We start from the raw sequence: 14,415 nt of genomic DNA on the forward strand, positions 1-14,415 counted from the left end.
CATATCTTTTTGATTTATTACTATAAGCTTTTCTTATTATTAATTTATTTTCCAGGTTCCTCAGCAGAAATCATCCTGACTCAGACGCCTGAAACTCAGGCTGTTGTTGCAGGACAGACTGTTTCCATCACTTGTAAAGCCAGTTCCAGCGCTGGTACATGCCTCCACTGGTACCTTCAGAAGGAAAAACAGTCTCCCAAACTTTTAATCCATTCTGCTTCGTCCCGTCAGTCTGGGATTCCAGCTCGTTTCAGTGGAAGTGGATCTGGAACTGCTTTCACTTTAACAATCACTGGAGTTCAGGCTGAAGATGGAGGAGTTTATTACTGTCAACAGTGTAACAGCTGGCCGTTCACACAGTGATACAACGTCGTACAAAAACCTCCCAGCTGGAGAGGAACTCATCCACAGCTCTTTTTTAACACAAACTGTTTAACTGAGTGATAGTTTCTAAAAGTACACACTCACAGCTCTTCAAATAAATTCAATAATTAAATAAATCATGTGAGTAAGTTTACAACCCTGAAGCCGCAATGTTTCAACTGTTAATAAAATATTCTTAGAAGAAAACACATTTCACTCTCCAGGCTGTAAAATTAATGATTTTAAAGATTGTTTCACTAAATATTTTTATTTTGCTCTTTAAAAACTTCATCTTCTCAGAGTTGAAGAAGAAAACAACCAACAATGAAAGGCTTTTAACAAAGCTGTTTAATTATAGTTCCTAAATATAAAGTTATATAATGTACAGTACAATCAGCCAATTCTTTATTAAATGCTCTCTAAGGTGTATTTATGATATAACAATATATATCTAAGATAAACTTGCTTGATTTACTATATTTACTGATCTGATAGCACTATATGTGAAAGTGGTGAGTTATTTTTGATTCAAACCGGGGCAACACTGACTTCCCGTTTGATAAGAAATCATGTCTCATTTCCTGGTCTTACATCAGTAACCATGACAACAAACGTGCATCACTGCTGAAGCACAGCAACAGTCATGTTTCTGCCCTGAAGATAAATGTTTGAGATTCAAATCTCATAAAGTATTTAAAAAAAAGAGAAGAAACCAGAATCTATATGGAATGAATTTTGTTCCATTACTTTTGCATCAAATTTGAAAATAAAAATTATGCTATCCAGAAATCAAACTTTGAATAACTTCTTAATCAAAATAAGGGTTTGAGAGTAATTTTGCTGTTGTCTCCGATTTATCTATTTTACAAAAAGAAACTTTTTGTTGCTTTCCGCCGGAGTGAGAATGGAAATCTCATTTCTATTGGTCTGCATGATGTTAGTGACAACATTTTTATTGGTCAACGTGTGCATCAACAGGAGAAGAGAAGAAAATGTCATCTGGAAAACACAATTTTAAAGGAATGCAATTCATCAAACTCTTATAGAAAAACAGAATATTGAAAATATAAAATATGTGAAAAAAAAATGACATTTGAAAAAATTGAATCTGGAATAAAAGTGATTAAAAATAAATTCTGAGACAGCAACAGAAATATGCTCAAAACCATCTTTAAATTAAGAAGTTTTTCGAAATTTAATTTCTGGATTTATTTATTTTTCAAATGTCCGTTTACAAAACATGTTCTTTGCTTTCAACAGTAATGGAAAAAATTTCACTCCATAAGTCTATTTCAGTACTTAATGCGACTTTCAGCTGGTTTGTCATCCATCTCTGTCCCGCCAACTTCCAGCATAAATAAAACTGCTCAGCAGTTATTTTGCATTCACTGACAACATCTTTTTAATTAATCTTTATCAATCTTCTTATTGCAATAGATCTTAAATGTTTATTCTCCCACATCCAATATTTTTATTGTTTTTTCTTCTTTTTATTAAAACACACTGAGGGGAATTTTACTTTTCTTTGTGAGTAACCTAAGCTAGAATGGATGATGTCAACGTTTTTATCTTAGTCTTCATGTTTAAAATTATTCCATATTGATGTTAGGAGCCTTGAAAGTATCTACAAGAATATTTGAAAACCAGAAAATTTGTTTTTTTTTTGTTGACATCTTTTACAATGGCTGCACAGTGGCACAGTTGGGGGCAATGTGGCCTTGCAGATAATGGTTTCAGGTTTCAAACCCAGGACCTCCAAGCCTATCATTTTACTTTTGTAATATAAAGAGATAAACCTCAAAATTAAAACATTAACATCCATCCATCCATTTTCTGACCCACTTAATCCCTCATGGGGTCGCGGGTGTTGAAAACATTAACAGTGGAAGGTAAAATCCCAATTTACAAACAAACAGCAGCATCAGATGGTTCCAACTTTGAGCCAGAGCATTTCCATAGAGAGGCACTTTGCATCAGCAGCACCATGCTCCAGTGCTCTGGGAGAGTTTATAGTCCTGAGAGTTGAACACTGGAGGACTGACAGCTGTCCTTCATCACAACAGAAGACACAGAAATCCTCCTCATCAAAAACATGACTTTGATCTGCGTCCTCATCTGGACTCTCCTCTGCTGCTGCTTCACAGGTAAAGTCCAGAGGATCAAACTCCTCTCCTCTATCAACATCTGTCCCTCTGAAATGAAGCCCACAAAACCATCAAGCTGCTTTATGTTTTTGTCTGTGTCCTCAGAGTCCAGAGGTCAGGTCACAGTGACTCAGCCTGCAGCAGTGACAGCTGATCTGGGAGGATCTGCCAGGATCCCCTGTAGGACCAGTCAGAATGTTTATGGCTCTAACTACCTAGCCTGGTTGTAATGATTTAGACTAAGGACCCAGTATTCAGCCAGACAATTAGGTAGAGATTAACAGGATTTATTCAAAGTGATGACGGGGTGGATCCGGCAGGCAAAAAACAATCCAGACTGGGTACAGAGCAGAACATCCAAGCAAAAAAACTAACAAGAACTGGGCAGAGTCAAAAAAGCAAACAGGTCAGATACAAAAATACAGAATGCTGAAGAGCTCTTACCCAGTGGCTGGAGAACGGGTGAGTAAACATGTGCGGCATGAGAAATGGGGACAAGAGATGTGACGTTCTGGCAGGGAAGCAGCAAAAGAGACAGACTTAAAAAGGCAGGAGAACAAAGGAGAGAGGGAGAGCCAATTAAAGAGACCAGGTGGAAGTAATCAGAAGGAGAAGGAGTGGCTGAAAGACTGACAGGAATAGTGGCAGGGAACAGGACAGAACTAAACTGAAAGCTTGCAGAACCCTGACAGAATAATATAAAACAAAGACCAAAATCAAACCCAAACTATTCCATAATCCAAAAGTAAGACAGAACCTAAAATCATGACAGAACCCCCTCCTTAAGGCCGGATTCCAGACGGCCCAAACAAGACAAACAAGACAGACTAGACCGGGTGGGTGGATGGGGGTACCAGGATGGAGGGACAGACATTAAAAAAAACAAAACCACCCTGACAGGGCGAGCGAAAGAAAACAGTTCTACCAAAACCTAAAACAAAAACAACCCAGACAGGGTGAACTAACTACTAACTGAAATACTTCAAAATCAGTCTCTAAAACAGAGTCTGGTGGGCGTCCCGGAGCACGGCCCCGGCGTGTCAGGTTCTCCGGCGGGCGTCCCGTAGCACGGCCCCGGCGTGTCAGGTTCTCCGGCGGGCGTCCCGTAGCACGGCCCCGGCGTGTCAGGTTCTCCGGCGGGCGTCCCGTAGCACGGCCCCGGCGTGTCAGGTTCTCCGGCGGGCGTCCCGTAGCACGGCCTAGGCGGGACAGGCAGACAGGAGACCGGTGGTGGCGCAGGACCTCAGAAGATCGGCGGCGAAACGAGACCCTCGGAGGCCAACCCCTGGAGAGAGAGAGAACGGAAACTGGCGCCGGACTAAAAGCTACAGGAGGCGCCGAACTACAGGCTGAGGGGGGCGCCTGGCTACAGGCGACTAAGGAGAGAGCCTGGCTAAAGGCGACTAAGGAGAGAGCCTGGCTAAAGGCGACTAAAGGGGGAGCCTGGCTAATGGCTACGGGCGGCGGCGCCTGGCTAATGGCTACGGGCGGCAGGGCCTGGCTAATGGCTACGGGCGGCAGGGCCTGACTACAGGCTTCGGGCAGGGCCTGGCTAATGGCTACGGGCGGCAGGGCCTGACTACAGGCTTCGGGCAGGGCCTGACTACAGGCTTCGGGCAGGGCCTGACTACAGGCTTCGGGCAGGGCCTGACTACAGGCTTCGGGCAGGGCCTGACTACAGGCTTCGGGCAGGGCCTGACTACAGGCTTCGGGCAGGGCCTGACTACAGGCTTCGGGCAGGGCCTGACTACAGGCTACGGGCGACAGTGCTTTGAAGCTACGAGGAGCTGGCACTGGAGACAGTGCGCTAAAGCTACGAGGAGCTGGCACTGGAGACAGTGCGCTAAAGCTACGAGGAGCTGGCACTGGAGACAGTGCGCTAAAGCTACGAGGAGCTGGCACTGGAGACAGTGCGCTAAAGCTACGAGGAGCTGGCACTGGAGACAGTGCGCTAAAGCTACGAGGAGCTGGCACTGGAGACAGTGCGCTAAAGCTACGAGGAGCTGGCACTGGAGACAGTGCGCTAAAGCTACGAGGAGCTGGCACTGGAGACAGTGCGCTAAAGCTACGAGGAGCTGGCACTGGAGACAGTGCGCTAAAGCTACGAGGAGCTGGCACTGGAGACAGTGCGCTAAAGCTACGAGGAGCTGGCACTGGAGACAGTGCGCTAAAGCTACGAGGAGCTGGCACTGGACACTCAGTCTTTAAGCTGCGGGGAGCAGGCACTGGGGCTGAGATTGAGGGCAGGTCCTCCAGGACCCCTTCTTGGGGCTTGTGAAGAGGCAGGTCCTCCTGGACCCCCTCATGGAGCTTGAGAAGAGGCAGGTCCTCCTGGACCCCCTCATGGAGCTCGAGAAGAGGCAGGTCCTCCTGGACCCCCTCATGGAGCTCCGGTGAGTCAGAAACCCCAGGCTGAGGTGGGACATCGGCGAAGGCCAGAGGTCTTGAAACATGCACACCCACGCAGACTCGGGCCGTGGCGTGTGCAACAGGAACCTCTGTGCCCAATGCTCCGACATGCACCGTCTCCGCACAGGCAGCAGCAGTGCGCACACCCACGAAGACTTGGGCCGTGGCGTGCGCGGCAGGAACCTCTGTGCCCGGCGGCGCAGCGTGCTCCACACCCACGCAGACTTGGGCCGTGGCGTGTGATGCAGCTGCTGGACTACTGCTGGGCGGCACAGGGGAAACCCGGCTGGGCGCTGCTAGGCGAAGTTGTGAGGCAGGGACCAGGCGGGGAATAGGCAGGGGATGAAGTCCTTCACGGAGGATGAACGGGATCTCCGCCCGGATCGCCTCCATGTCCAACCTCTCAGGCTTTCTGCTCAGCCTTCGAAGGAATTCCACCTGAGCAAAAACCCTCTCCCATAGAGCCTGATCCTCCTGTGGTCGGGTCATGGTGAGAAAAAAGAAAAAGAGGAGAGAAAAAAAAACAACGTACTTGTCTGGCGATGGGTCCGGTTTTGGGCCAGAACGTACTGTAATGATTTAGACTAAGGACCCAGTATTCAGCCAGACAATTAGGTAGAGATTAACAGGATTTATTCAAAGTGATGACGGGGTGGATCCGGCAGGCAAAAAACAATCCAGACTGGGTACAGAGCAGAACATCCAAGCAAAAAAACTAACAAGAACTGGGCAGAGTCAAAAAAGCAAACAGGTCAGATACAAAAATACAGAATGCTGAAGAGCTCTTACCCAGTGGCTGGAGAACGGGTGAGTAAACATGTGCGGCATGAGAAATGGGGACAAGAGATGTGACGTTCTGGCAGGGAAGCAGCAAAAGAGACAGACTTAAAAAGGCAGGAGAACAAAGGAGAGAGGGAGAGCCAATTAAAGAGACCAGGTGGAAGTAATCAGAAGGAGAAGGAGTGGCTGAAAGACTGACAGGAATAGTGGCAGGGAACAGGACAGAACTAAACTGAAAGCTTGCAGAACCCTGACAGAATAATATAAAACAAAGACCAAAATCAAACCCAAACTATTCCATAATCCAAAAGTAAGACAGAACCTAAAATCATGACACTGGTATCAACAGAAAGATGGACAAACTCCTAAGCTGCTCATTTATTATGCCAGCACTCGAGCATCAGGGACTCCAAGTCGTTTTACAGGCAGTGGATCAAACTCTGACTTCACTCTGACCATCAGTGGAGTTCAGGCTGAAGATGCTGCAGTTTACTACTGTCAGAGTTATCATGAAATCAGCGGTCAGGCTGTGTTCACACAGTGAAAAACAGTCGTACAAAAACCTCCCTCAGTCAGGCTGAACAGAAACTGCAGCTGAATGTCACAGCAGACTCTGACACAGCTCACTAAACACAGACACACAGAGTAACAATCATTTATGGCAATATTGTTCCTCAAAAATACATTCACATGAATAGTTCCCATTAATATTACTGGTTTCATGGGAAGCTTTGAAGTTAATTTATGTATTTGAATATTTTAATAGACTTGTAAAAACTATGTTGTGGACAATAAAATTTGACCTGAGATTTAAATAAAATATCAGCATTTAGGTATGCATTATAGAAAACATTGTTAACAACCAGATTAAGATTTATCTCTCTTTGCTGAACACATATCCTAACGTTCTGTCTGGATGTTCTTTAAACAGTGATACAATTGTTTTAGTCCTAAACTCTCCAGCTGCTCATTATTTCATAGGCAGTAGATCAAACTCTGACTTTACTCTGACCATCAATAAAGTTCAGGCTGAGATTCTGTCAGAGCAACACTTTCAACAGCCAGGTTGTGTTCACACAGTGGAAAACAATCAATGAACTAACTCATTCAGACTGAATAGAAACACAACTGATGACTGGTGAAGCTGACGGAATCCAACACATGAGAACGTGACATTTTTGTGGTTGCTTTATTAATAAAGAAATATTTTTAACCCATTTTTATGAAATCCTCTAAAAACTAAATTTAAAAACTGTGATATAGTTAGAAAGAAAAAAATGTGAATAGATTTTAATCTGGTTTTCACAGAGGATCAGATGTTTGAATCAATAAAGAAGTAAATCCCAAAATAAACTACACTTGACACAGATTATATCTGTCAAGTAATTTGTGATAATTAAAAAATATAACATTGAATAGATCCTGTTTATCTCAGGGAGTTTGCTTTAAATACAAATGTTATAAAACTGAGAGACAAGTTTTAATGACACAGTCGCTGAAGAGGCTTTCAGACATATCTTATGAAGATTTTCGGCTAATTTAGAGGGATTTATGCCAAAGGACAAATGCACTTATGTCAAGATAATGTTATATACTCTTATTTCCTTTTCCTCAGTGGCAGGAACATAGTTAATGAGATCTCTGTCCCCGCTTTGTTTTCCAGTTCTGCTTTATGGGGATCACACTTAGTAACTTTAAGGAGCACACAGGTCTCTGAGTGTCCAGCAGTCAGACGACTAGAGGAGACGCTGAGGACACTCCTCATGTGAGAGAAAATCTGCTCACACAGATATGTAGAGCCAAATACTGTTAATAAAGCTGTGTCATTTTCTTGAGTCAAACCTGCCAGACAGTTAAATGTAAGCTCCATGATCATGAACAGCTGTAGATTCCAGCTGCTGTTGTAGACCCACAAACTTTGTCCTCCACAGAGTCGAGCTCTTTATTAAAACTCTTGATAAATTTTGTGCTTATTGTACATATCCTTTAAATTTCTTGCAAACACCTTTAAGTAATAAAGTGTCTTTAAAAAGTATCAAGAGAATAACTTTAAAAAATATTAGACATTAATTAACAAAAGTAAGATGATGGTCTTCAGTACTTTTGACAAGAACATCTTTCAGTATTTTTACTGAAATCATAAAACTTTGTCTAAAATAGAGCAAAAAGGAAATTCTAAGCTGTTTAAATGCCTAAATGGAAAATGTCAAGTGCAACTGTTCTAGTAAAACAATAAATATATTTAAGTAATAAAGTAAAGGCACAATTATTTTTTTTGTCAGTTTTATTTCAATCATCAAATTGTACATGAACAGATGAACACTTATGGAAGAAAAACTGAGAGAAACGATTGAAGAGCAAAAACAGAGCAGTAGCAGAAAAAGACCAGCAAACTCCCAGTGAATGAGCTCAGGACTGGGAACACTGGTCTCTGGTCAGCGTCTGTGTGACTGCAGGCTGGGAGCCCTTGGAGGCCTCACAGGTCACAGAGCCCACCTTCCTCCACTGGTCTGCAGGGAGCCTCAGGGTGCTGCTCCAGCTGTAGAGGCCGTCCTTCTGCAGCACCACTCGGCTCTTGTTTTCTTCCCAGGTGAAGCTGCTGCTGCCGTCCAGCGTCCAGGACAGACTCCAGTCTGAGGGGAAGCCCTTGTTGGCCAGACACATGAGGGTGGCCTTCCCCTGCTGCAGCTCCTCACTGGAGGGGGGCAGCACTGTCAGGGTGGGACGGGCATCACCTAGGAGACACCAATCAGGTTAGAGGAAGAGAACTAGAATCTAACAACAGTCATTTCAACTCTTCTCCTGTTAGAGTTGGTTTTCTCCATAAAGAAGTTTCTGACAGATGTCTTTCTGCTCTAACAGCCACTCAGCTCACGCTCTGTTTCACTTCCCTTTCAACAATTGTTCATGCATATCAGCTCAGGAAGACTGAGAATACAGTTTGAACTAAAATATATCAGTACTGAAATATAGAAGCAATATATTACGTTTTTACTTGATATTCAAAATAACGTCGGTTTTAATTTTCTTTAACAAGGGAATACATGTATATACAGTTCTATCTATCATTTAGTAAAACATCTTATAACATTAAACTGTTCAGATGCTCTGATCAATATACGAACGTTTCTCATTACTTTTATCTATACTTAGAGATTATATTTCAAATAACTCAGTAACAAAATGTACGTTCTTGGACGACTGATCCTTATTGTCATGACAATTAGTCTTCAAATTGTTGACATTTCACTTCCAGTGTTGCTTTACACTTTAACCCCTGCTTTATGGTCTTATTTAAAACATAGTATAAGAAAACATTAAAAACAAAGATATAGTTTCTACTTTCAACAGGACACAGAACTATGACTAAAAAACATCCAAACATTCACAGAGGTTGTTTCCACGACCCAAAGTCCTCCCCAGACATATAAACTGATTGAGCTGCTGTACAGAAACCTTTGACTGCATAAAGACACAGTTTTCATACATTTTCAGACTAAACTAAACCTTCAGCCTAGGATTATCCACCAAGATTATCACAATTTAGTCTCATCCTTTATCAAAGTGAGATACTCTAAAGAGACAATTATTACTGAATACAAGCCTTTACTGTGACTTACTTCCAACCTCCAGTCTGGTTCCTCCACCAAAAGTCCACCACAGTGATACAAACTCATTGAGCCGCCGTACAAAAACCTCTGACTGTAGAGACATGGCTCACTGACTTTACACTAAACTAAACCTACAATTTAGATAAAATCCCCAAAAAATCTGTTTCACCCTGAAGCAGCTCCTATTATCTTCAAATTCAGATTTTGGATTTTCAGTCACAAAGTAATTATTTATTTTGCTAAATAGTCTGTTTGTTTGAAACAGAAAATATACATAATTGTTCCAGGTTTTATTTGAAAAATAATATTGACAAAACAAGAATGCTGTTTGTAAAAGAATAGCCTTAAATTTGACTTACTTCCAACCTCCAGTCTGGTTCCTCCACCAAAAGTCCACCACAGTGATACAAACTCATTGAGCTGCCGTACAAAAACCTCTGACTGTAGAGACACGGCTCACTCGCTTTCATGAAAACTAAATTCATTAATCTGCTGCCTGTGTGATATTAAGTTATTTTAAATCTAGACGTAAACTAGTCAGAATTTGAATTATAATGAATTATTATTATTATTATTGATACTTTCATTTACAGCACATTATAAATAACTTTATCTTCTCAAACAAAGTTATAAAGAAGCAGTTATTAGTCTAAGGAAAAGAGTTTAGATTAATAATTTAATAAATCCCTCTGGTAAACTACTGTTCCTTGCAATGCAGCCTCACAGGGGCACAGTGTCCTGTGTCCTGTTCTGAGTTTGGTCACAAGCCTGGATAAATGCACAACGTTGCATCAGGAAGGACCTCTGGTGTAAATTTTTGCCAAATGTACCATGTAAGACAATAACGTGATCTCCATACCAGATTGATTGAGAACAGGGTGAACAACGACCACTGTTGATGCTGGTGGAAATTGGCCTACTGTTGGTCAGCAAGGAAGAAGAGAAAGAAGAGGAGGAGAAGAAGAAAGACAACAGTCTATGGCTCTGTCTCATTCCAAATACTTCCGTCGGTGCACTGCTAATGTGCACTGACCAATTACTGCCGTAGTGCCCTCTTTCGATCGTTAGTATTATTCCAAAAGGAACACTTATGTTAAATGCTTACCGGAAATGACGGGATGACGTGACGAACGCAACACACGTGAACGCAAATTTTCAGCCCGCCAAAAATATATGCCGGCGGCATATATATCAGCTTCTGTCAGTGAGGGACATGTAAGTGATGCATTAGACGAGAGTACAATGCCTTGTATTACCACCATTACTTACATTTATATGATTGTGTTGTCGCAGCTCCGGCTGTCTCGGCTGAATTGTCCGCCATTATTTTCAAAATGGGAACATCTTCCCGACGTCCCTAGTCCTTCTCTTTCCGCTTTGTAGTCAAGATGGCGTCCGTTTAGTGCGAGTAGGGTCCATCGTTACACACTGCATTTTGTGACCGTTTTTAGGGGGTCATCCGGGTACCTTCAGTGCACTGACTTTTTGTGTTATCTACACTGTATACTTAAAACTAAGTGTTCGAAGTGTAGAAGTAGGCGGAATGAGACAGACCCTATGACTGAGAGTAGAGACTTTAAATGGAGTTCTCCTACATGGTGATATAATTAGGGATGATCAGAAAGTAGGTGGACAGTCATCCATTGGTGTGGCTGCAGGCTTTTGGCATGCTGAGGTGAGTGAACCTTCATCAGGGCACACAGAGCGTCTGCATGCATGATTAACTCATTTATATTGGTGGACGGTGGAATAGTGCTGCTGTCAAATCTTTTGCAGTTTCATATTCAGTATGTGCAGTTTACATGGTATCTCAGAGCTGATTATTTTATGGAGTATAATTATTCATTCATTCTTGGTAGCTTGGTTTAGCTAGTTGTCAAATTGCTTTTCTTTAAGATCATAGGTGTAGAAAGACATTGCTTGGGCTAAGCCAGCGGATCTTTATATGTGTGGTGCACCTAAAAATGTCACCCCATGTTTTTGGTTGTTATTATGTATTTGTTTTTTTATATATTTATTTTGTAGAAACAAAATAATTTTCTGTTATATTTTGGCATAGCTGGTTGCCATATTTTGCACTTTCCTGAGGAATATTTCTAAAAATGTAACAGTAGTAAGAGGAAATCTTTGATCGGGGGACGCGGTTTCCGGGTCGGTTTAGATGACGGACTTCCTGTTCGCGTCAGACGTAATCTGGATTCCGAATGCGAAGCATCATTGATTCATTGCTGTTTTATTTCTCAGGTATGTACTTGGTGAAAACACTCCAAAGTTATTCGGTGAACTTATTATATCCTGTTGTAGTAGATGGTACTGATACAGCTGATATGTATATTTACATTTAATGCTTTTAAGCTTTATCCGCCGAGAGTCTCGATTAACAAAATGCTAATGTCACGTTGGCGACGTCTCGCGAGACTTGTTATGTTTGTATTGGAAATATCGCGAGATTTCGTAAATCCCGGTTATAAATGTTGAAATGTTTTTCTTTGTAAAATAATCGGTTGATATTATTTTGAGATGGTTAGTGAAAGAGGTAAACAGTGCACGTTGATGCTTGGCCCCAGTTAATATGCATTTACATGCTAGTGCTGTTTGATGCACTATATTTGTGTCATCATAATGTTTTGATTTATGTGAAAGACGGGAGATCACACAATGCTGTACACTGTGACCTGTCTACTTGTTTAATAAATGAGACGTAATCTGGATTCCGAATGCGAAGCATCATTGATTCATTGCTGTTTTATTTCTCAGATTGCGCATTCACTGTTGCTGGAGTCCTGATACTCAGGACCTGTAACATATGCCACTAAAATAAAGGTACTACATACATATGATTTTGATTTGACTTTGTATGTTTCATCCTCATTATTCACAATGCTGGTACAAGAAAATTGTTTCTTTTAGATGCCTTTAAAAATATTGGAGGTTTCCAAAGAATTTCATAATAAGTAAAGTCAAATCTATAATTGCAAAACTGCAGTGGAGTTTATTCTGATTAGGACAAAATTATCTTTAAAGGTCTATTGTCTATTGTTTTTGTTTTTCTCTTTTTTTCTTTTGCTGTTACTTGTGTTTAATGTGGACAATTTACCAAAATAAATAAAGTGATTGATTGAAGTGATTGAAAGGTACCATCCAACTTATTTCCCTGGCAGAGAGCCTTTCACAGTGATTCATACTTACTTAAACACCATTGAAATAAATGTAAACTTTGGGTGGTATATGCTCTTGAAATTATATCAGTTATCTGCAAAGTAAACTTAAAGAAAAATAAGGTAACATTACCACAAAAACTAAATATTGAAACAATTTGAAATATAAATTAAAGCTGCAGCACTTTGCTTCTCGGGCCTAATAATAATAAACAACATGAAAACAATAGAACTTTGCAGTACTTTGCTGCTCGGGCCTAAAAATGGAAAGATGTTAAAAGTGAAGATTGGGCTTGATAAATCGTTAACAACAGTTTTAAAAAGTAATGTGAATAATATTTTCTATACATCATTGATGGGATTTTTCACAGAAACAGAATATTCTGACTGAAAGAGCAACTGCAACTTAAAGATCCCAGTTCCTACAAGAATCACTACAGAGCATTTCCATAGAGAGGCACTTTGCATCAGCAGCACCATGCTCCAGTGCTCTGGGAGAGTTTATAGTCATGAGAGTTGAACACTGGAGGACTGACAGCTGTCCTTCATGACAACAGAAGACACAGAAATCCTCCTCATCAAAAACATGACTTTGATCTGCGTCCTCATCTGGACTCTCCTCCGCTGCTGCTTCACAGGTAAAGTCCAGAGGATCAAACTCCTCTCCTCTATCAACATCTGTCCCTCTGAAATGAAGCCCACAAAACCATCAAGCTGCCTTATGTTTTTTTGTCTCTGTGTCCTCAGAGTCCAGAGGTCAGGTCACAGTGACTCAGCCTGCAGCAGTGACAGCTGATCTGGGAGGATCTGCTACCATTACCTGTAGGACCAGTCAGAATGTTTATGTTGATTCCAACGGCCACTATCAAGCCTGGTATCAACAGAAAGATGGACAAACTCCTAAGCTGCTCATTTATTATGCCAGCACTCGAGCATCAGGGACTCCAAGTCGTTTTACAGGCAGTGGATCAAACTCTGACTTCACTCTGACCATCAGTGGAGTTCAGGCTGAAGATGCTGCAGTTTACTACTGTATGGGTGAATTCTACATCAGCAGCACATATTCATTCACACAGTGAAAATCAGTCGTACAAAAACCTCCCCTATTCAGACTGAACAGAAACTGAACCATGTGTCACAGATGGAGGTTTCAGTTGACTGTTACAGTTAGTTACACACATGCACAACCTTGTTTCAAGTAGATGGTGAGGACTGTGCCTAGTCTTCCATAGACTTCAATACGTCTTCTAATCTTACTATGGCCTAACCCTGACCCTAGCCCTAAACTTAACCTTTATGGGGTTTTATCTAACCCTAACCCTAAACCTCATTAAGACCATAGTGCTAACCTTAACCCCTAGCCCAGAATCAAAGTGAGGACCGGCAAAAGCTCCTCACTCTACATCAAATTCCTCACTTTACCAGTAAATGATAAAAAAATGTATTTGCTCAGCTGCAAGTACAACAACACTCACACAAACACACACACACACACACACACACACACACACACACACACACACACACACACACACACACACACACACACACACACACACACACTGGATTTCACACTGCAAGCTGAAAATCCGGAAAAGACTTTAACTTTCTGTCTCCAATGACTTACTTGAAGATCAGTATCTGTTCTGTTGATTTTGTAATGCATTTGCTGTGTTATCAAACTCTAATTATATGAATGCGCATCAATTTCCTTTTTCGTACTTTAGATATATTTTGGTGTTTCCAGACAAATAATAAAAGAAGAGAATGGCAAAGTTTGAGTTGGGAACACTTTAGAAAGACAAAATGTCAATATACAATACAATGAACACAGTTTGTGTTTTTGTAAATGCTGCTTGCCATGTTGCCACTGCAGCCAGAGGATGTTACTTTAAAGAAAGTTTAATCTAAGCAACATCAAATCAAATATGTACTATTTACAAATATTTT

General features: G+C 41.5%; 1 pseudogene and 2 gene segments (V, D, J or C); 2 read left to right on the forward strand and 1 right to left on the reverse strand.

Annotated features, from left to right (window-relative positions):
- Window positions 1–2,455: 2,455 nt before the first annotated feature.
- On the forward strand, window positions 2,456–6,240 carry LOC118565465 (annotated as a pseudogene).
- Window positions 6,241–7,967: 1,727 nt separating this feature from the next.
- Window positions 7,968–9,702, reverse strand: LOC118565306. The segment is given in 2 exon segments: window positions 7,968–8,431; window positions 9,667–9,702. A coding segment is annotated over 1 exon segment (255 nt).
- Window positions 9,703–12,981: 3,279 nt separating this feature from the next.
- On the forward strand, window positions 12,982–13,558 carry LOC118565293. The segment is given in 2 exon segments: window positions 12,982–13,103; window positions 13,213–13,558. Coding segments are annotated over 2 exon segments (423 nt in total).
- The last annotated feature ends 857 nt before the right edge of the window (window positions 13,559–14,415 follow it).

This window comes from Fundulus heteroclitus, chromosome 13, assembly GCF_011125445.2.
Source record: "Fundulus heteroclitus isolate FHET01 chromosome 13, MU-UCD_Fhet_4.1, whole genome shotgun sequence".
Taxonomy (NCBI): Eukaryota; Metazoa; Chordata; class Actinopteri; order Cyprinodontiformes; family Fundulidae; genus Fundulus; species Fundulus heteroclitus.